Source organism: Heterodontus francisci, chromosome 19 (assembly GCF_036365525.1).
Source record: "Heterodontus francisci isolate sHetFra1 chromosome 19, sHetFra1.hap1, whole genome shotgun sequence".
NCBI lineage: Eukaryota > Metazoa > Chordata > Chondrichthyes > Heterodontiformes > Heterodontidae > Heterodontus > Heterodontus francisci.
This window is the reverse complement of record NC_090389.1, coordinates 55031807-55057558: the sequence shown is the minus strand read 5'-3', so window position 1 is coordinate 55057558 and position 25752 is coordinate 55031807. Positions and strand designations below refer to the sequence as shown.

Sequence of the window (25752 nt, the reverse complement as noted above, 5' to 3'; positions counted from 1 at the left end):
GGAATAATAACTGATATGTGGAACTCTAAATTCTGCACACTTTCCCATTTTTAAAGGCAGGTATGAGCCAGCACTTTAAAGGATAAGCCTTTCATGTTGGCTTTTGTTTCATTCTCATGCAGTGTTTCTTGCTTTTCTGTCTTCTATGTTTGCTGGCTTCTGTTTCATCTGCACTGTTCTTCTGCCTTTCTTCTGCTTCACCCCACTGCAGACCTCTTGGCAGAGGCGAGGGCCTCCAGCAGAAAACATGAAAGTGAGCTGGATCATCTCAAGTGTAAGTATAGGGTGTATTCGTTTGTTAGCTGGCACAATGCAAGCCTCTTTGATATGGCAGTTGTTATAGGCCATTTTCTGATTGTATCTCTTTCCTCAGTTCTTCATTTTGTTTAAATACTAAACCCGATCATGAATTAGAAACAAACTACCTCATGAAATATTACCAATCTCAGGTAGTGCAGATGTTCCTCTGCTCTTATGAAGGTGTTTATATACTACAGTTTTTCAAAGTTACTTTTGATATCAAAACTGATATGTACACAAAGTCTTGTTTTTTTTTATGGGATTACAAGTAATTACATTTTGATTTTAGATGCGCTTGCACTATAATCTGAGGTATTCAAGTTTGTCACCACTTGGAAGCTTAGTAAATTTCTTGAATCGTCATAATGGAAAAATCTTGTTTAATAGTGAATCGTCCCTTTTTCGAGCAGTAATTTGCCAGTCTGTGACAATGTAGGTTCAGCAGATACCCATTCAAATTTCACAGTCATTACTCTGTTTTGGTTATGTATGATGGTTGCACTATCTTGTGGGTAATTCAATTAAAATATTTATCAGATACGAGATGGTAGCTTTTATAACATAATTGTATGTGTTCTGAGAAATATCTCCCAAAATTCATCCAAGGGCCAGTACATATATTTTCTTAAAGCATTTCAGTACTATTTACACATTTTAAAACATTGCAAAATGTGAAGCTTCCATCTCAAATCTGCCAAGAAAAATGTTATGGTCTATTTCAGGTGTTCTAATACACTCTGGATTTGTCCCTCAAACAAGCTCTTGTGCAGTTTCTGGTAATCGGTTTGACAACTGCATTGGTGGAGCCCTGTGATCCTGTTGGTATGATATTTTACCTCAGTGTCTCCTTAAAAAAAAGTGAATGTGGTCAGCAAACTTGAGATCGAGGTTTGAAACCTAGCACAAACTGATGGTATGAAATTCTCTTATCTCAAACTATGTTGGTTATAAGTAAAATATTTTTGATAGTCATAGTCAACAACTTGCATTTATATAGCACCTTTATCCCAGCAAAATGTCCCAAGGTGCTTCACAGGGGCATTATCAAACAAAATTTGAATCAGAATCTCTGTGAACGTGAACCACAGCAGAGATCTGATTGTAATTTGACACTGATGAGCAATAGATTGGCAGTCTCACTCAGTCAATGTGAATGACTGACAGTCAGGTTGACAGTCAAGAATGGTAATCTGAATTTAGTATTGAGGCAGAGAGACATAGAACTTTATAACTCCAGTGGCCCATCAGGTCTTTGTCAGCTGTTTGCTAAAGCAATCTGAAATTAAAGATAGCAGTATATTTTCCTCTGTTGCAAGTATTTGTCCATTTTTACCTTTAAAGTTGCAATGGTTCCTCCTTCAGTTATTCCCTATGACAAAGCATTCCCAGTGACAAAGCATTCCAGGTTATAAAAACTCTGCATAAATAATTCTCAACACCTCTCTTTACTATTAGAAATTGATGACTCCTTGTCACTTTCTCTCTTGCGAGCATTCTGGTTCGACCTAAGACAGTGGCCAGAGAGAATCAGTGGCTAGGGAACAGAGTTTGTGTCAGGGGCCAATGCCGCTGGAAAGTGACCAGGGGAGCTCCAGCGGGTTGAGAAAGCCATTGGACATGGCGAGGAGGGCGCATGGGGACAAGATTGCAGCTCTGTCGCAGAAGGCGCAAAACAGCTCAAAGGGTGTACTGTCAAGGGCTCAGCTTCATGGAGATGACCGTGCACCAACACCGACAAGACTGCATCTCTCCAGGCAGGTAGTAGAGTGATTATGGATTGAATGGCCTTCTTCTGTGATGTATAGAGTCCATGCTGGCTCCATGGAGCTATGTAGTCAGTCCTACTCCCGGCTCAATCCCTGTAGCCCTGAAAGTCTATTTCTCTCAAGTGGCCATCCAACTTCGTCTTGAACTCAGTGATTGTCTCTGTTTCCACCACTCTTGTGGGCAGTGAGTTCCAGGTCATTACCACCCACTGTGTAATAAAGTGCTTCTTCATATTCCCCCTGCCTCTCTCGCTCAAAACTGACAGAGCCATGTTGATCTGCTAGAGCAGGAGTTGATGCCAGTGGGAAGTGGCCAACACCCAATGTCTGTCGCGTTAAAGGTGACATTGGCACTTGACTTTTTCCCCTGTGGTTCATTTCAGGGATCATCTGGAGATCTATGTGGCATCTCTGAGTCAGCGGCCCATTGGCCAAAAGCAGAATATTATTTAAATGGAGAGAGACTGCGGAATGCTGAGGTCCAGAGGGTTCTAGGTGTCCTCGTACATGTAACACAAAAAGTTAGCATGCAGGTACAGCAAATAATTAGGAAGGCAAATGGATGGTTGGCCTTTATTACAAGGGGGATGGAGTATAAAAGTGGGGAAGTCTTGCTACAATTGTATAGGATGTTGTTGAGACCACACCTAGAGTACTGTGAACAGTTTTGGTCGTCTTTAAGGGGGGGATATACTTGCATTGGAGGATGTTCAGAGAAGGTTCACAAGGTTGATTCCTGGGATGACGGCATTGTCTGACAAGGAACAGTTCAGCAGGTTGGACATATATTCATTGGAGTTCAGAAGAATGAGAGGTGATCTTATTGAAACATATAAGATCCTGAGGGGATTTGACAGGGTGGATGCTGAAAGAATGTTTCCCCTCGTGAGGGGATCTAGAACTAGGGGGCACAGTTTCAAAATAAGGGGTCTCCCATTTAAGATGGAGATGAGGAAGAATTTCTTCATTCAGAGGGCTGTTAATCTTTGGAATTTTCTACCCCAGAGAGCAGTGCAGGCTGGGTCATTGAATATATTCATGGGTAAGCGAGACAGATTTTTGATCTGCAAGGGAGTAAAGGGTTATGGGAGGCAGGCATGAAAGTGGAGTTAAGGCTAAAATCAGATCATCCATGGGGTGGTAATGTTACTGGACTAGTAACCCAGAAACCCAAACTACTGCTCTGGGGACATGGGTTCTAATCCCACCATGGCAAATGGTGCAATTTGAATTCAATTAATCTGGGAATTAAAAAGCTAGTCTATTGGTCACCATGAAACCATTGTCGATTGTTGTAAAAAAAACCTTTCTGGTTCACATCATGCCCTTTAGGGAAGGAAACCTGCCGTCCTTACCTGGTCTGTTGCCTCACTGGTGCTAGGGTCAAGGATGTCTGAGTGGTTACAGGACATTCTGAAGGGGGAGGGTGAACAGCCAGTGGTTGTGGTACACATTGGTACAAACGACGTAGGAGAAAAAAAGGATGAGGTCCTAAAAGCAGAATATTGGGAGTTAGGAAGTAAGTTGAAAAGTAGGACCTCAAAAGTAGTGATCCCAGGATTACTACCAGTGCCACGTGCTAGTCAGAGTAGAAATGGCAGGATATATCTGATAAATACGTGGCTGAAGAGATGGTGTGAAGGGGAGGGTTTTAGATTCCTAGGACATTGGGGCCGGTTCTGGGGGAGGTGGAACCTGTACAAACTGGACGGGTTACATCTGGGCAGGACCAGGACTGATGTCCTAGGGGAAGTATTTGCTAGAGTGGTTGGGGAGGGCAACTAAAATGCCAGGGGGGTGGGAACCTTTGCAAGGAGTCAGAGGACGGGGGATCAAAGACGAGAACAAAAGACAGTAAAGGGAATAAGAAAAGTGATAGGCAGAGAAATCAAGGGCCAGAATCAAACAGGGACACAGTGAAAAATAGTGGGAAGGGGACAAGTAATGTTAAAAAGACAAGCCTTACGGTTTTGTGCCTTAACGCAGGGAGCATTCACAGTAAAGTGGATGAATTAATCGCGCAAATAGATGTAAACGGGTATGATATAGTCGGGATTACGGAGACATGGCTGCAAGGTGACCAGGGATGGGAAATGAACATCCAGGGATATTCAGTATTTAGGAAGTACAGACAAAAAGCAAAAGGCGGTGGTGTTGCATTGCTGGTTAAAGAGGAAATTAATGCAATAGTGAGGAAGGATATTGGCTCTGACAATGTGGAATCTGTATGGATAGAGCTGAGAAATCCTAAGGGGCAAAAAACTTTAGTGGGGGTTGTATATAGAATCCCAAACTGTAGTGGTGATGTTGGGAATGGCATTAAACAGGAAATTAGAGATGCATGTAATAAAGGAACATCTGTAATTATGGGTGACTTTAATCTGCATATAGATTGGACAAATCAAATTAGTCACAATACCATAGAGGAGGAATACTTGGAGTGTATACGGGATGGTTTTCTGGACCAATATGTTGAGGAACCAACTAGAGAACAGGCCATCCTAGACTGGGTATTGTGTAATGAGAGAGGAATAATTGACAATCTAGTGGTGCAAGACCCCTTGGGAACGAGCGACCCTAATATGTTCGAATTCTTCATCAAGATGGAGAGTGACGTAGTTGATTCTGAGACAAGGGCCCTGAATCTTCATAAAGGAAACTACAAAGGTATGAGGCATGAGTTGGCCATGATGGATTGGGAAACATTATTTAAAGGGATGACGGTGGATAGGCAATGGCAAACATCCATGGGTATTCAGTATTTAGGAAGGACAGACAAAAAGTAAAAGACAGTGGAGTTGCATTGCTGGTTAAAGAGGAAATTAATGCAATAGTGAGGAAGGATATTGGTTCTGACGATGTGGAATCTGTATGGGTACAGCTGAGAAACACTAAGGGGCAAAAAACATTAGTGGGGGTTGTTTATAGACCCCCAAACTGTAGTGGTGATGTGGGAATGGCATTAAACAGGAAATTAAAGATGCATGCGATAAAGGAACATCTGTAATTATGGGTGACGTTAATCTGCAATTAGATTGGACACACCAAATTAGTCACAATACCGTAGAGGAGGAATTCATGGAGTGTATACGAGATGGTTTTCTGGACTACTATGTTGAGGAACCAACTAGAGAACAGACCATCCTGGACTGGGTATTGTGTAATGAGAGAGGAGTAATTGACAATCTAGTTGTGCGGGATCCCTTAGGGATGAGCGAGCATAATATGATAGAATTTTTCATCAAGATGGAGAGTGAGGTAGTTGATTCTGAGACACGGGTCCTGAATCTTCATAAAGGAAACTACAAAGGTCTGAGGCGCGAGTTGACTATGATGGATTGGGAAACGTTACTTAAAGGGATGTCGGTGGATAGGCAATGGCAAACATTCAAAGAGCGCATGGATGAACTGCAACAATTGTTTATTCTTGTCTGGCGCAAAAGTAAAACGGGAAAGGTAGCCAAACCATGGCTTACAAGGGAAATTAGACATAGCATTAGATCCAAGGAAGAGGCATACAAATTTGCCAAAAAAAACAACAGACCTGAGGATTGGGAGCAGCTTGGAATTCAACAAAGGAGGACCAAGGGATTGATTAAGAAGGGGAAAATAGAGTACAAGAGTAAGCTTGCAGAGAACATAAAAACTGACTGTAAAAGTTTCTATAGGTATGTGAAGAGAAAAAGATTGGTGAAGACAAATGTAGGTCCCTAACAGTCAGAAACAGGGGAATTTATTGTGGGGAATAAAGAAATGGCTGACCAACTAAATGCATACTTTGGTTCTGTCTTCACAAAGGAGGACACAAATATCATACCAGAAATGTTGGGGAACACATGGTTTAGTGAGAGGGAGGAACTGAAGGAAATCCGTATTAGTAGAGAAATGGTGTTGGGGAAATTGATGGGATTGAAAGCCGATAAATCCCCAGGGCCTGATAATCTACATCCCAGAGTACTTAAGGAAGTGGCCCTGAAATAATGGATACATTGGTGGTCATCTTCCAAGATTCTATAGACTCTGGAACAGTTCCTACAGATTGGAGGGTAGCTAATGTAACCCCACTATTTAAAAAGGGAGGTAGAGAGAAAACAGAATTATAGACCAGTCAGCCTGACGTCGGTAGTGGGGAAAATTCTAGAGTCCATTATCAAAGATTTTATAGCAGAGCACTTGGATTATAGTGGAGAATCGGACAGAGTCAGCATGGATTTACGAAAGGGAAATCATGCTTGACAAATCTACTAGAATTCTTCGAGGATGTAACTAGTAGAGTTCATGAGGGGGAGCCAGTGGATGTGGTTTATTTGGACTTTCAGAAGGCTTTCGACAAAGTCCCACATAAGAGAGTAGCATGTAAAATTAAAGCACGTGGGATTAGGGGTAGTGTATTGCGATGGATAGAAAATTGGTTGGCAGATAGGAAACAAAGAGTAGGAATGAACGGTCTTTTTCCAAATGGCAGGCAGTGACTAGTGGGGTACCACAGGGATCGGTGCTAGGACCCCAGCTATTCACAGTATATATTAATGATTTAGATGAGGGAACTAAATGTAATATCTCCAAATTTGCAGATGACACAAAACTGGGTGGGAGGATGAGTTGTGAGGAGGATGCAGAGAGGCTTCAGGGTGATTTGAACTAGTTGAGTGAGTGGGCAAATGCATGGCAGATGCAGTATAATGTGGATAAATGTGAGGTTATCCACTTTGGTAGCAAAAACAGGAAGGCAGATTATTATCTGAACGGCTATAAACTGAGGGAGGGGAATATGCAGCGAGACCTGGGTGTTCTCATACACCAATCACTGAAGGTAAGCATGCAGGTGCAACAGGCGGTTAAAAAAGGCAAATGGTATGTTGGCCTTCATAGCGAGAGGATTCAAGTACAGGAGCAGGGATGTCTTGCTGCAATTATACAGGGCCTTGGTGAGGCCACACCTGGAATATTGTGTGCAGTTTTGGTCTCCTCATCTGAGGAAGAACGTTCTTGCTATAGAGGGAGTGCAGCGAAGGTCTACCAGACTGATTCCTGGGATGGTGGGACTGACGTATGAGGAGAGATTGAGTCGGTTAGGATTATATTCGCTGGAGTCTAGAAGAGTGAGGGGGGGATCTCATAGAAACCGATAAAATTCTAACCAGACTTGACAGGGTAGATGCAGGAAGGATGTTCCCAATGGTGGGGGAGTCCAGAACCAGGGATCATAGTCTAAGGATATGGGGTAAACCATTCAGGACTGAAATGAAGAGAAATTACTTCACCCAGAGAGTGGTGAGCCTGTGGAATTCGCTACCACAGAAAGCAGTTGAGGCCTAAACATTGTATGTTTTCAAGAAGGAGTTAGATATAGCTCTTGGGGCAAAAGGGATCAAAGGATATGGGGGGGAAAGCGGGAACAGGTTACTGAGTTGGATGATCAGCCATGATCATAATGAATGGTGGTGCAGGCTCGAGGGGCCGAATCGCCTACTCCCACTCCTATTTTCTGTGTTTCTATGTTTATATGCGACTCCAGACCCAAAGCAATGTGGTTGACTCTTAAAATGCCCTCTGAAATGGCCTAGTCAGTTCAAGGGCAATTAGTGATGGGCAATAAATGCTGGCCTAGCACATCCCACAAACGAATAAAAAAAAAACCATGATCTTATTGAATGGCGGAGTAGGCTCGAGGGGTCAAATGGCCTACTCCTGCTGCTATTTCTTATGTTCTTATGTTTCTTGCATAATAGAGACCACGAGTGCCATGTATTGTCGGCTGGCCAATGTATCTAGTTCACAACTGGTCAGACTGAGAGGACAGTCGGCTTCAGGGACATGGCTGGATTTCCCCAGGTGCAGCGGGTCATTGACTGTACTCATGTGGCCACCACGGTTCCCTCAGAGCAGCCAGGCACCTTTGTGAACGGGAAGGGGCTCCATTCCCTGAATATTCAAGTCATCTGCGACCACTGAAATGGACCTTGCAGGTCTGTATGAGGTTTCTGGGAAGTTTAGATAGTCCCAATTGCCTCAGCTCTTCAGACCACTCGAACGCTGTCACGGCTGGATACTGAGGGACGAAGGGTATCCACTGAAGACCATGGTGAAAGCAACCCTAACACACATGTAGAGGACATGTACAACCACAGCCATATGACTGGAAGGGCCACCATCGAGCAGACCATTGACCTTTTGAAGTTGAAGTTTAAATGCTTTCATGGATCTGGGGCAAGCCCTTCAATACACACCCTCAAGGATATCCTGCATCATTGTTGTCTGCTGCGCATAGCACAGCCTGGCGCTCCAGAGAGGAGTAGTGCTAAACCCAGAGGAAGGCGGTGAACGAGCGGCATCCGAGGAGGAGGAGGCTGAGCATGAGGTGCCTCGAGATGCCAGCTGAAGATGGCGCTCCAGGTCCGAGCTTACTGAGCAATGACATACATGGCAGGGGGATTTGTGACTCTGATTTGCAGACACTTCTCATGAGGACAAGTGCAAAGGACCAGTGAACCAAGAAGTTATCTCCCAGAGGCGGCCTTGCTGACCTTTCATCAGAGGCCTTACCATCTGTCTGTATTAGTTAAGACTATATTCCGAGGCCTCCGTCGACATAGGGGTTCATGAGGTGTTCACTTTTACAGACCGTCCATCTATTTGATTCCACATCTGATGGCTGACAACTGGTGTATAAAAATAAATACACAAATATCCCCATCCTCAATGATGGGGGAGCCCAGCACATCAGTGCAAAAGAAGAGGATGAAGCATTTGCATCAATCTTCAGCCAGAAGTGCCGATGGGATGATCCATCTCAGCCTCTTCCTATGGTCCCCAGCAGGTCAAAGGAAGTGGCTTATAAGATCGCCAGAAAAAGTGGTAAGCCTGTGAATTGGGAGCAATTTAGAGTTCCAACAAAGGAGGACCAAGAAACTGATAAAGGGAAAAGAAATTGTGAATGTAAGTTAGCTAGAAACATTAAGGTGGACTGTAAAATCTTCTGTAGGTATGTGAAAAGGAAACTCATCGCAAGGACGAATGTGGGTCCATTGCAGGTGGAGACAGGAGAGTTTGTGGTGGCGAATGTGGAAGTGGCGGAGAGACTAAACAATTACTTTGTCTTCCTCTGTGAAGACAGACACAAAGAAAATCTCCCAGAAATACTGGGGAAGCAAGAAACTTGTAAAAATGAGGAACTGAAAGTAATTAGTATCAATAAAGAGGTAGTACTCAAAAAACTAATTGGATTGAAAGTGGATAAATCCCTTGGACCAGATGAGCTACATCCCAGAGTATTGAAGGAGGTGGCTGTAGAGATAGTGGATGCATTGGTGGTTATCTTTCAAAATTCCATAGATTCTCGAAGGTTTCCTGCAGACTGGAAATGTAACCCCACTATTTAAGAAGGCAGTGAGAGGGAAAACTGAGAACTACAGATCTGTTAGTTTGACGTCAGTAGAAGGGAAAATGTTAGAATCTATTATAAAGGATGAGATAACTGGACACTTGGAAAATAATATGATTTGGGCAGAGTCAACATGGATTTGTGAAAGGGAAATCATGTTTGACAAACCTGTTGGAGTTTTTTGAGAATGTTACTTGTAGCATAGATAATGGAGAACAAGGGGATGTGGTGTATTTGGATTTTCAGAAGGCCTTTGATAAGGTCCCACACAGGAGGTTAGTAAACAGAATTAGAGCACATGGGATTGGGGGTAATATACTGCAATGGATTGAGAATTGGTTAACAGACAGAAAGCAGAGTAGGAATAAATGGGTCATTCTCAGAATGTTACTAGTGGGATACCACAAGGATCAGTGCTTTGGGCCACAGCTGTTCACAATCTATATAAATTATTTGGATATGGGGACCAATTGTGTAATATTTCCAAATTTGCCGATGACACAAAATTTGGAGGGAATGTAAGTTGTGCGGAGCATGCAAGGAGGCTTCAAGGGGATTTGGAAAGGCTAAGTGAATGGGCAAGAACATGGCAGATGGAATATAATGTGAATAAGTGTGAAGTGAATCTACTTTGGTAGCTTTGGGCATCCAATCTCTTCTTGTAGTCTGAAGAGACGACTTTGCTGCCGAGGTCAAAGGCTTTGGTGAGATCAATGAAAGCAACGTAGAGGGGCATCTGTTGTTCACGGCATTTCTCCTGTAGCTGGCGAAGGCAGAACAGCATGTCAATGGTGGATCTCTCTGCTCGAAAGCCACACTGTGCCTCAGGGTAGACGCGCTCAGCCAGCTTCTGGAGACTGTTTAAAGTGACACGAGCGAAGACTTTCCCCACTATGCTGAGCGGGGAGATTCCACAGTAGTTGTTGCAGTCACCGCGGTCACCCTTGTTCTTATGGAGGGTGATGATATTGGCATCGCGCATGTCCTGTGGTACTGCTCCCTCATCTCAGCACAGGCAAAGCAGTTCGTGCAGAGCTGACAGTATAGCAGGCTTGGCACTCTTGATGATTTCAGGGGTAATGCCGTCCTTCCCAGGGGCTTTTCAGCTGGCTAGAGAATCAATGGCATCACCGAGTTCTGATTTTGTTGGCTGTACGTCCAGCTCATCCATGACCGGCAGAGACAGGGTTGCATTGAGGGCGGTCTCAGTGACAACATTTTCCATGGAGTACAGTTCTAGGTAGTGTTCCACCCAGCGGTCCATTTGCTTGCGTTGGTCAGTGATTGTGTCCCCTGATTTAGATTTGAGGGGGGCAATCTTCTTGACGGTTGGCCCAAAAGCTCTCTTAATGCCATCATACATCCCCTCTGATATTTCCTGTGTCAGAGGCCAGCTGAATATGACTGCATAGGTGTTGCCAGTAGTCATTTGCGCAGCGCCTGGCTGTTCTTTGTGCAGCGCTTCTGGCAGCTTTAAGTGCTACGGATGTTAACTCGCTGGAGGCTTTCTTGTAGCTCAGCAGTGCAATGCGCTTAGCGGCTATGACAGGTTCCAGCTCTTCAATGTGAGATTGAAACCAGTCTGCATTCCGCTTCAAACAATTGCCATAGGTGGTCATTGCTGAGTCATAGATGGTGTCTCTGATGTGAGCCCACTTGGTCCCTGCATCCCCTGTGGGAGTGTTTTGGAGGGCCTTTTCAAGTGAATTTAGAAACTTGCGTAACAGCTGTGGATGAGAAATTCTGCTAGTGTTGATGCGTGGCCGTCCCTTCTGCTTGGAGTGATGCAGCTTCTTTGGTTTGAGGCTAACCTTGCTGCACACCAGGGAGTGGTCGGTGTCGCAGTCCTCACTATGGAAGCTGCGTGTGATTTGAACGCTGTTTAAAGAGGCTCGCCTTGTGACGATGAGGTCCAGCTGGTGCCAAAGATGTGATCTTGGGTGCCTCCAAGAAACCTGGTGACAGGGTTTAGTGTGAAGTGGTCTCTTCAGACTACTAGAAAAGATTGGATGCCCACCAAAGCTACTAAGTATCATCACCTCATTCCATGACCATATGAAAGGCACAATTCAGCATAGCGGCGCCTCATCAGACCCCTTTCCAACCCTGAGTGGCGTGAAACAGGGCTGTGTTCTCGCACCTACACTGTTTGGGATCTTCTTCTCCCTGCTGCTCTCACATGCTTTCAAGTCCTCAGAAAAAGGAATTTTCCTCCACACAAGATCAGGTGGCAGGTTATTCAACCTTGCCCGTCTAAAAGCGAAGACCAAAGTACGGAAAGTTCTCATCAGGGAACTCCTCTTTGCTGACGATGCTGCATTAACATCTCACACTGAAGAGTGCCTGCAGAGACTCATCGACAGGTTCGCGGCTGCCTGCAATGAATTTGGCCTAACCATCAGCCTCAGGAAAACGAACATCATGGGACAGGACGTCTATCAATATCGGCGACCACACTCTGGAAGTGGTTCAAGAGTTCACCTACCTAGGCTCAACTATCACCAGTAACCTGTCTCTCGATGCAGAATTAAACAAGCGCATCTGAAAGGCTTCCTCTGCTATGTTCAGACTGGCCAAGAGAGTGTGGGAAAATGGCGCACTGACACAGAACACAAAAGTCCAAGTGTATCAAGCCTGTGTCCTCAGTACCTTGCTCTACGGCAGCGAGGCCTGGACAACGTACGTCAGCCAAGAGCGACGTCTCAATTCATTCCATCTTCGCTGCCTCTGGAGAATCCTTGGCATCAGGTGGCAGGACCGTCCTCGAGGCGGCCAACATCCCCAGCATATACACCCTATTAAGCCAGTGGCACCTGAGATGGCTTGTCCATGTGAGCCGCATGGAAGATGGCAGGATCCCCAAAGACACATTGTACAGCGAGCTCGTCACTGGTATCAGACCCACCGCCTGTCCTTGTCTCCGCTTTAAAGACGTCTGCAAACGTGACATGAAGTCCTGTGACATTGATCACAAGTCGGAGTCAGTTGCCAGCGATCGCCAGAGCTGGTGGGCAACCATAAAGGCAGGGCTAAAGTGTGGCGAGTCGAAGAGACTTAGCAGTTGGCAGGAGAAAAGACAGAAGCGCAAGGAGAGAGCCAACTGTGTAACAGTCCCGACAACCAATTTTATCTTCAGCGCCTATGGAAGAGTCTGTCATTCTTGAACTGGCCTTTATAGCCACTCCAGGCGCTGCTGCACAAACCAGTGACCACCTCCAGGCGCTTACCCATTGTTTCTCGAGACAAGGAGGCTAACGAAGAAGATCTACTTTGGTCAAAAAAACAGAAAGGCAGACCGTTTCGTAAATAGTGAGGTTAGGAAGTGTTGATGTCCAAAGAGACGTGGGTATCCTTGTTCATGAGTCACTAAAAGCTAGTATGTAGGTGCAGTAAGCAATTAAGAAGGCAAATGGTATGTTGGCCTTCTTGCAAAGGGATTTGAGTATAGGAGTAATGATGGATTGCTTCAATTGTATAAAGCCTTTGTGAAACCGCACCTGGAGTATTGTGTACAATTTTGGTCTCCTCTTCTAAGGAGGGATGTACTTCTCATGGAGGGAGTGCACCGGAGGTTCACCAGACTAATCCCTGGGATGGCGGAATTGTCTTATGAGGAGAGATTGCAGAAACTGGACTTGTATTCTCTAGAGAGGTGATCTCATTGAAACTTACAAAATTCTTACAGGGTGTGACAGTGTAGATGTGGATAGGATGTTTCCTCTGGCTGGTGAGTCTAGAACAAGGGGACACAGTCTCAGAATAAGGGGCAGGGCATTTGAGACTGAGATGAGGAGAACTTTCTCTACTCCGAGGATGGTGAATTTGTGGAATTCTCTACCCCAGAGGGCTGTGGAAGCTCAATCATTGAGCATGTTCAAGACAGAAACCGATAGATTTCTGGATACTAATAACATCAAATGAAATGGGGATAGTGGGGAAAAATGACGTAGAGGTACATGATCAGTCATGAGTTATTTGAATAGCGGAGCAGGCTCAATGGGCCAAATGACCTACTGCTGTTCCTATTTCCTATGATATGATTGCAGCTGCCAGTCTTTAGCCAATCCAATTCACTCCACGTGACATCAAGAAATGGCTGAAGGCACAGGATACTGCAAAGGCTATGGACCCTGACAATATCCCAGCAATAATACTGAACACGTGCTCCAGAACTAGCCGCACCCGTAGCCAAGCTGTTCTGGGACAGCTACAACACCAGCATCTACCCGGCAATGTGGAAAATTGCCCTGGTATGTCCTGTGCACAAAAAGCAGGACAAATCTGACCCGGCTAATTACTGCCCTATCACTTTACTCCCGATCATCAACAAAGTGATGGAAGGGGTCATCGACAGTGCTACCAAGTGGCACTTGCGCAGCAATAACCTGCTCACTCTCAGTTTGGGTTCCGCCAAGGCCACTTCGCTCCTGACCTTATTACAGCCTTGCTCCAAACACAGACAGAATAGCTGAACTCCATAGGTGAGGTGAGAGTGGCTGCCCTTGACATCAAGGCAGCATTTGACCGGTTATGGTATCGAAGAGCCCTAGCAAAACTGGAGTCAATAGGAATCAGGGGGGAAACTCTCCAAAGGTTGGAGTCATACCTGGCACAAAGGAGGATGGTTGTGGTTGTTGGAAGTCAATCATTTCAGTCCCAAGACATTACTGTAGGAGTTCCTCAAGGTAGTGTCCTCGGCCCAACCATCTTCAGTTTCTTCATCAATGACCTTCCATCAATCACAAGGTCAGAAGTGGCGATGTTCGCTGATGTTTGCATAATGTTCACCATTCATGATTCCTCCCATACTGAAGCAGCCCATGTCAAGATGCAGCAAGACCTGGACAACATCCAAGCTTGGGCTGATAAGTGGCAAGTAACATTCACGCCACACAAGTGCCAAACAATGACCATCTCCAACAAGAGAGCATCTAAGCATCTCCCCTTGATGTTCAATGGCATTACCATCTCTGAATCCCCCACTATCAACATTCTGGGGGTCACCATTGACCAGAAACTGAACTGGACCAGCCACATAAATGCTGTGCGTACAAGAGCAGGTCAGAGGCTGGGGAATTATGCAGCAAGTAACTCACCTCCTGACTCCCCAAAGCCTGTCCATCACCTACAGTGCACAAGTCAGGAATGTGATGGAATACTCTCCAATTGCCTGGATAGGTGCAGCTCCACCAACACTCAAGAAGCTGGACACAGACAAAGCAGCCCACTTAATTGGCACCCCATCCACCACCTTCAATATTCACTCCCTCCTCCACTGATGCACAGTAGCAGCAGTGTGTACCATCTACAAGATGCACTGCAGCAACTCGCCCAGGCTCCTTTCACAGCGCCTTCCAAACCCATGATCTCTACCACTTTGAAGGACAAGGGCAGCAGATGCATGGGAACACCACCGCCTGCAAGTTCGCCTGCAAGTTCCTCTCCAAGACCCACACCATCCTGACTTGGAACTATATCACCGTTCCTTCAATGCCACTGGGTCAAAATCCTGGATCTCCCTTCCTAACTGCACTGTTGGTGCACCAACACCCCAACGACTGCAGCAGTTCAAGAAGACAGTTCACCACCACCTTCTCAAGGGTAATTATGGATGGGCAATAAATGCTGGCATAGCCAGCAATGCCCACATCCTCCAAACAAATAAAAAAAACTATTGTCATAAGATTGTGAGGAAACTATTTGAGCAAGTGAAAAGCCTGATGCATTGTAATTAAAATTGCTCAAGTTGCCATATCTACTTAACAATTATGGTTGGGCCATGTGGGAGGCATGGATCAACAAGATTCTCAGAATGTGCTATAGAGTGATTGATTGTAAATTGAAAGAAAAAATTGTTCCAATTAAGATATTTGGGACATAAAAGCAAAATACTGCAGATGGTGGAAATCTGAAAGAAAAACAGGAAGTGCTAGAAATACTCAGCAGGTCTGGCACCATCTGTGGCGAGAGAAACAGAGTTAACATTTCAGGTCTATGACCTGGAACAGACCACACAGATATGAAACCTGAACTCTGTTTCTCTCTCCACAGATGCTGCCAGGCCTGCTGATTATTTCCAGCAGTTTCTGTAGATATTTGGGACTGTGGATTGATTATTTGTTACATCCATTTTTTTTCAGTCAGTAATCTCTGACCGTTCTTCTTCGGAACCAAACCTTTGCTGAAAATGAGTTGATCTTTGATCAGGGCGACCCATATACCTCCTGTGCAATGATGTAATCTGGTCAGCCTTCAACCCCAAAACAGCAGTCAGAGTTTGTGTTGCCAGAATGTTTGATTTTCCCAAGCAATTTGCATCTGTTACATTTTTTTGCCAGGATATATGTTAGGATAACTTCTTTATAACATACCTTGGATGAGTAATTTCCATTGGAATTGAAAATGCTTCCTCTTCATCAGATGTACCTGGTGCAGTTTATCACAGCTTAAGTTCTGATGTTTTTCTTTATCCATTACTGTCCTCAACTAGATATAACTATTAAATATCTTTACCTTTGGTTGCTAAAATTTCAATGGTTTTTAAAATTCCTAAGGGTTAACAGCACATTTTAAGTTTCCGTTAATCTTCAGTTCTATTCTTAAACTTACATTCTTTACCAGTAACTTTGTCAAAATCACTGTGATCTCTTTCTTATACCAAAATTCACGTGTGTTCCAACTGTGTTTAAATAACCATTGTTTGTAGGATTTCAAAGACTGATAAATGAAATTAACACAAAATAGTCTTTGTTCACTAACATCAATGAGGTTGACTTCTCAGATCGCAGCTACCAAAACTTTAAATTCGTGTGTGTTGTTTCAGTAAGAGCTGAGGATCAATGTTCATGGCAGGATCATTCTAATGCCTCAGATTTAAAAAGGTTAATAAAAATAAATCATCTGGTGGCTAGTGTTGTGGGAAGGTTGGGAGGGGAGGGCAACGTAATTGCAGTTGCCACTTAGGTCATTGTAGCATGATGCCTACTTAAATACTTCATTGTGATTCAAGTCTGAATTACTTCTCTCAAGGTAATACAGTCCCCATCGCGTATTGCGGGTTCATTAGTGTCATCACAATTTTTCCGCTATACATCGTGATCAATGTTACAAAGACTGTTTTTTTTTTAAAAAAGCACAGAGGGAATCTTCATCCACTGTTTCAGAAAATATTTAGGGTGTCCTGGAGTTATTAGTTAAAGTTATATATTAATGACCTAGACCTCATTGTACAGGGCACAATTTCAAAATTTGGGGATAATACGAAACTTGGAAACATTGTGAACTGTGAGGAGGATAGTATAGAACTTCAAAAGGACATAGACAAGTTGGTGGAATAGGTGGACAAGTGGCAGATGAATTTAATGCAAAGAAGTGTGAAGTGATTCATTTTGGTAGGAAGAACGCGGAAAGACAATATAAAATAAAAGGTATATTTCTAAAGGAGGTGCAGGAGCAGAGGGACCTGGGTGTATATGTGCATAAATCATTGAAGGTGGCAGGACAGGTTGAGAGAGCAGTTAATAGAGCATACAGCATCCGAGATTCATTAAGAGGGGCATAGAGTACAAAAGCAAGGAAGTTATGTTACAGTTGTATAGAACACTGGTTCAGCCTCAACACGACTATTATGTCCAGTTCCGGGAGGGAAGATGTGAAAGTATTGGAGAGAATGCAGAAACAATTCACGAAAATGGTTCTAGGGATGAGGAACTTCAGTTATGTGGATAGCTTGGAGAATTTGGGACTATTTTCCTTAGAGAAGGTTGAGAGGAAATTTGATAGAGGTGTTCAAAATGATGAGGTGTCTGGACAGAGTAGATAGGGAAAAACTGTTCCCATTGATGGAAGGATTGAGAACAAGAGGGCACAGATTTAAGGTAACTGGCAAAAGAAGCATCGGCGGCATGAAGAAAGTCTTTTTCCCGCAGCAAGTTGTTGGGATCTGGAATGGACTACCTGAGAGTCTGGTGGAGGCAGGTTCAATAGAGGCATTTAAGAGGAAGTTGGATTATTATCTGAAAAGGAAGAATGTGCAGGGCTAGGGGGACAAGGCGGGGGAGTGGCACTAAGTAAATTGCTCCTTTGGAGGGCCCGCACAGACATGATGGGCTGCATGGCCTCCTTCTGTGCTGTAACAATTCTATGATTAAAATTGTTGAATTCACTGGCTATAGACAAGCTATGCGAGATGGAAGTTATTCATCTTATTCAGCTGTGGAGAGCTGAAAGCGACTGAAGTACGCAATGGTATAGTCAGTTTCATCTCTGGTCAATTTTCCCTAGTACATCGGATAAATGTAAGCAGGAGATGTCACCAAGTGGGTGCCTGAAGGCAGAAGGGATGTCTGAAAGGATTTAATGACAGGTAATCACATTTTAACGAGGTGCAAACGGCTACCTAAACTGTCCGAAATAGCTGACGTGCTTAATATGGTTTGAACGGCGCAATTATAATTGACACCTGTGGTAATGGAAAGTAGTTAGCTGCATATAGTGACACCAGTACTCCCAGACAGAATGGAGACAGTTGGGCAATTCTCCCGTCACATGCCTGGTGTAAGTGATGGGGATTAATTTTACACGAATGTTATTTGTTGCAGTTCGTAGAGAAACTAAAAAACAGAATCTGTAAATAGACTTTGTTTGCTGTTTGCTCTACTTCTGTTTGGGCCTGAGTCCTATCCTGCCTCCAACTAAAGCTTGGCTACCCAACCCGAACCCAACTACACCTGAGTACAAGTGTTGGGTTCGGGTGGGGTCGGTTCTATATTCTGTGTCCAACATTCAGGCTCAGGTCGGGCTGGACTGTACTGGCTCCGTGTTTTATAAATAAGTGCATTAAATAACATGTTAGATATTATTAAATTCATTACAATATTTAGGTCGGGTCGGGCATGAAAAACATTAAAGGACTCTGGCTCCAGTCGGGTTCAGTTTGGCTGTGATCATGTGGGGCCCAGGTCGGGTTTTAATTTTATACCCGAGCAGGCTTTTACCTCCAACTCATTGGCTGACCAAGATAGGTGGTTGTCCGGAATAAGTGGGAACTGAGATGCATTACAACTATAAAAAAAGTTGCTACGAGTTTGGTTTCAATCAATTACTTCAAAGTTAGAACCCAGTTTAATGCCCCTTTTCTAAAGCAAACATTGCTGTGTTGTGTGAAAGCATTAGTCTGGTGGCTTGCCTTACTTCCTGCATGGCTAAAATGTGCTTCAAGTTGTCTATACAATCAAATTTTTAAACTGCTTGTTGCTTTTTCTGGCGAAATCCAAAAGCTTGGACGTAATGATTGTGCCAGTGGTACATGCCGTTGTATCTGGTCTATAAGTCTCGCCTTTTTGCATGTTATGCATAGAATCATTGAATGGTTACAGCACTGAGGGTGGCCATTCGGCCTGTTGTGTCCATGCCGGCTCTCTTCGAGCAACTCACCTAGTCCCACACCCCTGCCTTTTCCCCATAGCCCTGTAAATTTTTTCTCTTCATATAATTAAATATGCTCTTTTAAATATAGAAGAGCTGCACTAAAAATGTAGATTTTTTTTTAATAAGAAAATGGAATGTAGACCAAATCCAGAATTTACAATAATTAAATGTGCATCTGTGCTGTTGAATGTATTATTTCACAATGCTCATCGTTAAATTCCTTTGCCTTCATCTTGTCTGTTTCGGACCTGAAAAATGGCTGAGTAGCAGAGGAAAATCTGGCGTGGACATTGTGCCCACCTGCATCAATTTTTAAATGGTCACCCAGTACTCCTGCTCAAAACAGGCTAGAGGCTGTTTAAATATGCAAATTAGGCCATATGCACATCGTAATACCCCTATTGCAACTTTTGTGGTGAAATGGAGAAAAGAGTGTATGGCGCATCTCAGTCCCACTGTATCTGAGCATGGAGTGCCCTGAACATAGGTCCTTAAAATAACCACTACAGGTCTCTCAAATTAGGTACATTTAGTGCTTTTTTTTTAATGTTGATGTGGGGCAAGCAGGAGCAGGTCCATCCTCATTTTCCCACAGCATCTACTTGTCCCCAAACAGGTCTTGCCAGATTGCTGTTGGGCAGGCACCACAGGCACACGATAGATATTGCATCCACTTAGTGCGCAAATAGAAAATCTCTCCCCCCTCCAAACCCTCCAGTTTCAGCAATCTCCTTCATCCTTGTATGGATTTTGTCTAGTGGGCTTGATATTACATGAAGTACAATTTTGGAGGAATGTCAAGCTGGGTTTTTAAAAAGACACTCAAGTGGTTAATTGAAACCCCTGGGCAATGTTGTAGACTTAAATAGAATTTTTTTTAATGTTTTGAAAAAGCCAACTTGGCTCTCAACATATTAAAAGTTTAATGGCTGTGTAAGCATGTATGTGCAAAGACCTCTCTCAGCAGGAATGCAATTCATAGCTATCCAGTGTAACTACTGCCTTGCCAGCTGCAGACCTCCTGCTGTAGTGCAGTGTAACCACATCATTTTTTGAAGTTCTGTTGTGCAGTCTATAAATTTTTAACAAATTATTTTTGTTTTGCTAAGTACATGGATTTGTTCTACCAGAAAATCCCGTTAATGAAAAAAACTTCAGCCCTGTTCTCTGGCCTGCTGGGGTGGAGTTACATCTCTGTGTCAGGTCTAAAGCACTTCCTCTTTGTATAAACTAAGTTATTACCTGAAATGGATAGCTATACTTTCTTTGTTGAAACATTTCAATAATTTTTTTTGTATTCCCAAGCATGTGTGCTAAGGTTTATGTTAAATCCAAGAACAGTGCTAAACTATGTTGGATTATATCATAACTTAAATGTTCATAACAATTGGATGCAAGAATTTCGCTCCAATTTCGCTCCAAATGCTTTTGTCAATGAAATAAAGATGGTATTGAAATTCAAAATTGGGCTAGTTTATGGGGAAGAGTAAAGAAATTAACACTGAAATGTATCCAAGGAATTTCAGCCACATTTTCACCAAAATGCTTGTGCTTCCAATTTTTCATTTTAATATTTTCAGGCATTCTTAAGAGTTAGATTCAGATTATGTAGATCAGTTGTGGATGTAAAGTTTTCTTCAAAATCATACAGTTACTACATAATTTAACAAGTAAAGACTGATTCGGAACATCAAGTATGGATAAACCTCAGATTTTCAGTTCAAGTCTGTATTTCTGCCTTGTTTAGGTGTGCCTTCCTTTATAATCATTCAGTGTTATCTTACTTTTCTCAGCCTGTTCTGTTGAAATGATCCTCTTACATATCAGTGCCAGTTTTGCAGTGCCTGAAAGCCACCAAGTAGAGTTCCCTTTCATTAATTATCCAGTTTGGAAATGTGGTACTGAGGGGAAGTAGACGTGCATTATTCCACTGGCCTCATAAGATCATAAGAAATACAAGCAGGAGTAGGCCATTTGGCCACTCGAGCCTGCTCCTCCATTCAGTAAAATCATGGCTGATCTGACTGTGGCGTCAACTCCACTTTCCTACTTGCCTCCCTTGACTCCCTCGTAAATCAAAAATCCATCTAACTCAGCCTTCAAAATATTCAATGACCTAGCTTCCACTTCTCTCTGGGAGAGAGAATTCCAAAGATTACCAACCCCCTGAGAGAAGAAATTCCTCCACATCTCCATCTTAAAAGGGAGATACTTTATTTTGAAACTCCATGGCACCCAAGTAGGTGTTTGTTTCAGTTCTTACTGTTCTTTCTGTACAGCTTTTACTGTTTCTAGGCAAACTAATGTCAAAATGTTGAGTATTTCAAACAAGCAGATGTAAGAACAATTGTAGCCAGGTGGCTGGATTTTCTTCACTGAGGCAGAAAACAGGAGCTGAGATTGTTTTCAGGTCAGAAACCTGCTTCTGGTGGGAAATCGATTGAAGTTAAGGTTTTCGGATGGGGACGCCCTAAATTCGTATGGAGACGGGTTTCCTGTCTACTTAGAGCCAATGGTGGCGGGAACGAAGGCAGGCCAGTTGAAGTGTGAAACTCATTTAGACTGACACAGCAGTCATTACTAAGGCTGCTGATTGTCCTGAGGGAGAGATCTGGGTTTTGTGCCAAAGCCTTCCACTGCACCAGAGGGAAGCGTGATGTCGCAAAGGAGCCTGAGACCTGGCACCTGGGTCAGGGCAGCCCCTCACTTCATCGATGCCAACCTGGATCTAATGTTCAAGGCTGGCAGAAAGAGGAGAGAGGCCCTCTTTCCGGAGGGTGGCAGGAGGAGGTCCCCTTGTCTGCAGCAGGGGCACATCTGTGTTCAGTGTCATCGCCCTCTGCTTCCTCTTCCTCCTCTCACCTCTTGCTCCTGCTCCTATTTCTCCCCTAATGAGCTGTCTCCTTCAAGGGCCTCATGGTCCATACCTTTCTAGAGAGCCATGTCATGGAGTGCACAGCAGACCACCACAATGACCGAGACCCTTTCAGAAGGGTATGAGGGTACCACCTGACTGGTCCAGGGTAGCAGAATTGCATCTTCAGAAGCCTGATTGCCTGCTCAATGTTTGTCCTACTGATCAGGTGGCATTGGTTGTATCACCTCTGTGTCTCTGTCTGGGGTTGCCGCAGAGGAGTTTGTAGCCATCTCTTCAAGGGATATCCCTTGTCCCCTAGGATCCATCCATACACCTCGAGGATTGAAAATCTGAGGCAGACAGATGAAGAAGTCGGTTGCTGCCATGAAAGCAAATGCACAACGGAGGAAGCTGTTGTGGTCACACACCAGTTGGACATTGAGGGAGTAGAAGCCCTTCCTGTTAATGGATCTCACTGGCAGGTTGCTGGGTACCTTGATGGCCACATGGATGCAATTGATGATGCCCTGCAGCTGGGGGAATCCAGCAATGGAACTGTAACCCAATGACCTCTGTCCCTGCAAGGCCATGTCTTCGTTAAATGTACGTGCTATCCAGCTCTGTCAAAGAGGGCATCATTGACCAGCGAGATGCAATGGTGTACAGCCATTTGAGTTAGCCATTTGCACTGATGTGCGCAGCTGATCCTTGGAAGGAGCTAAAAGTGAAGAAGTTCAAGGCAGGGCATAGCGACCAGTGCTGCAAGGCGCGAGGTCTTGGGTGATGAGGGCACAGATGACAGTGACCGTCTGCCTGGAGAGTCACTGTCTCCTATGCACTGGGTCTCGGTGATCTCCAGGTAGCTCGGTCTTTGGTGGTAGCTTCAGTGTTGAGGGTATGGTCTCCATTGCTTTCCCACCCATCTTTCTTCTCCTGGTGCCCAGGGTTCCGCCCTTCCTGCAGTCGGTGTTGCCCCACATCACGGCTTGGCCCAACATCTGACAGTCGTGCCCCCAATGCCAGCTGCAGCCTTCCCTTTAGATGTGGCCATCCTATTGTAATTGGCAGCCTTGCCCCTGCTGTTCTGCCCCCACGATGCTGTTGGGGTGATGACCCCCTTCAATGCCTGAGCACTAAGTGCCCGCTCTCCCTGTCACCTGTGCCATGCCAAGGCCACATACTTGCCAAGTGTTGAGTCACCCTTTTCCCACTGACCCTCTTGTGGGGCCGGGATGATGCCCTGGGGCAGCCTTGACTGGTGCCCACTATGTACCCCTCAGCTGTTGAGAAACTGACAGCCCCTGAAACCCATTTGCCCCTTCAAATATTCCACCCTCCCCCTTCAACAAGCTCTTAATGAGCCTTTTAACTAGTTTAACTGCCCTCAATTGAGAGGAGAACTGGATTCCTTTCCTGCTCTAACCCCACCTTGGTGATTATTGGCGTTGTCGGGATAAGCACCTTGAAATTGGCACACCACCCAGTGCAATATTTTTGGGACCCTGCTAACATCCATTCCTGCCTTCAGGGTCCCCAAAAATTCAGCCCATGGTGTCAACGAGCATTATGAAAGTGTCATTGATATTAACAGCACTGTAGCTCACAAAATACTGTAATCAAGCCAGTAATATTTCTGAAGCAACATTGAAAATTTAACTTTTAATCATTCTGGCATTGACCTGCCTCAAAAGTTAACTCTGCAAAAAAATAAATGAGCGGTAAGTTGAGTGATGGATGATATCACTCCCGAAAGCATGCCTTACATTGGGGCGGCACAGTGGCGCAGTGGTTAGCACTGTAGCCTCACAGCTCCAGCGACCCGGGTTCAAATCTGGGTACTGCCTGTGTGGAGTTTGCAAGTCCTCCCTGTGTCTGCGTGGGTTTCCTCCGGGTGCTCCGGTTTCCTCCCACAGCCAAAAGACTTGCAGGTTGATAGGTGAATTGGCCATTATAAATTGCCACTAGCATAGGTAGGTGGTAGGGGAATATAGGGACAGGTGAGGATGTGGTAGGAATATAGGATAGTATAAATGGGTGGTTATTGGTCGGCACAGACTCGGTGGGCCGAAGGGCCTGTTTCAGTGCTGTATCTCTAAATCTAAAAAAAAAATTGTCTGCATTCTCAACCGTTAAAATTTTTTTTTAAATGCCATACAGACATAGCAAGGTGTTGATTGCTTTAACTGTTACCATCCAGCAGTTCTTCCAAAAATGTACCTGCAGTAATTTGGACCAGTGGTTAAAGTGGAATCTTTTAACCTCCAACCCAGTATCATCTTTCACCCCATCTAAAGCTTTGATAGCCAGTTCAAGCTCTACTACAGATTTGAACACTTTTAAACCAGACTGATACTTCAAGTGCAGCACTGAGGGCTGGCATGCTGGAGTTTTAGAAGTTCCACTTTTCAGATGTGATATTAAATGGAGGTTCTGTCTGTCATTGTATATAAACTGGATACCACATTTGCTTATTTCATACAAACTGCATTTTAAAAGTAATCCATAGGTAATACAACACTTTGGGGTCGCATGAGGTTTGAAGAGGTGCTATTTTAATCCAGTTCCTTCTTTTCATTAGTACAGCCTTCTTTATCAAACAAACACACATTGTCTTCACCCATTTCCCTCATTCTTCTGCCTCTTTCACACTACTCCAACTTTTCCCTATATGCACAATCTTTTTAACAATATTATCCTCATGTTTTTTTCCTCCTCCTATGCTTTTTGCTCCCTCCATGCAATTCTCTTGCACATCCCTTGCTTCCCCCACGTTATTCTCCCTTTGCCATAATTTATTTCCCCATTGCTGGAACTTTGAGCACCCTGTTCGCTTCCTTTCACTTTCATTCTCTCTCTCTTTTTGTGTGTTGTTACGACCGAGGCGGGATCTAGTTCCACTTCTCCACAGGTCACAACATATATTTTCCTACTTACCGATACAGTCAATCATAGACTTTATTTTTATCCCAGAATAAAACATACCAACCAGGTTTCTTTAATAAACAACAAAATTATCAGTTTATTATAAACCCCCAAGTCTTAATCAGTAAAGTAGCATATCATAAACACAGATTTAAATAGAGAAGTACCCTTTTTACCTTAGCCCCTCATACACACACTCACATACCATATACACGGTTAACTAGAAAAAAAGGAGATTTACTCTTTAGATTTATGTACAAAAAGACCCCAAAAAAAAGTTGGCCGAAATACTTGCTAATTTTTGAAGGAAAAAGAGAAGATATGAAAAGATGTCAGAAGTCTTTTTTGGTTTGGAGTCCCAAATATGTATAGATAGCTGTCACTGGAATCTTCCTAGAACTGTTCATGTCAGGCGATGTTCAAGATCAGTCTGAGCAGGCTTTCCAGGGAAAATGCCATAACGGGTTTCAGGCAGTTTCTTACACTTGCTTCTCAAGAGATGGAAAACTGTCAGGCTTTTTCAAAGAGCTGTAACAGACTGAGTTGGGTGTTGCTCTCTTGCCAGGTTTTCTCCAACTGTCTTTTCAAACCATCGTCCATATCCCAACTCGCTATCCAAAGCGAAACCAAAAACATCTCAGGAGTCAAGCCTCCTGACCCATATAAATCTTGACCTGACACTTCTTTGTAAACATCTTCCCCAAGTCAAAAACAACCCCTGCTTGGTGATTATTTGAAGACAGGTACCTTCCAGTAACTGTTTACAATTCAAACCTCTCAGTGGCCCTTGAAAAAAAAAATTCATGGATTCCTTTTTAGTTTTAAAACACAAATTGTCAAAATTTAACAAAAAAAGGAAGCGCTCGTAACCGTGTGCTTTCTGGCACTCCATCCCATTTTATGTCATCTCAACAACTTGCATTTACATAGCGCCATTATTGTAGTAAAACATCCCAAGGCGTTTCACAGGAGTATTCTCAGCCAAAATTTGACACTGAGCTACATAAGGAGTTATTAGGACAGGGGAGCCAAAGGTTGGTCAAAGAGGTAGGTTTAAAGAGCATCTTAAAAGAGGAGGGAAAGAGGTGGAGCGG

General features: G+C 43.9%; 1 protein-coding gene across 20 annotated transcripts in view; it reads left to right on the top strand.

The window, feature by feature from the left end:
- The window catches only part of slmapa (sarcolemma associated protein a), a 256494-nt gene that overhangs the window by 188548 nt on the left and 42194 nt on the right, over nucleotides 1-25752 (top strand). For 13 of the 20 annotated variants that reach the window (XM_068051661.1, XM_068051658.1, XM_068051673.1 and 10 more), the window contains one exon: nucleotides 212-274. The exons of the other annotated variants lie outside the window; for them this stretch is intronic. In XM_068051661.1, the coding sequence (XP_067907762.1) occupies nucleotides 212-274 (63 nt within the window). The remainder of the gene's footprint in view (nucleotides 1-211; nucleotides 275-25752) is intronic. 20 annotated transcript variants of the gene reach the window in all.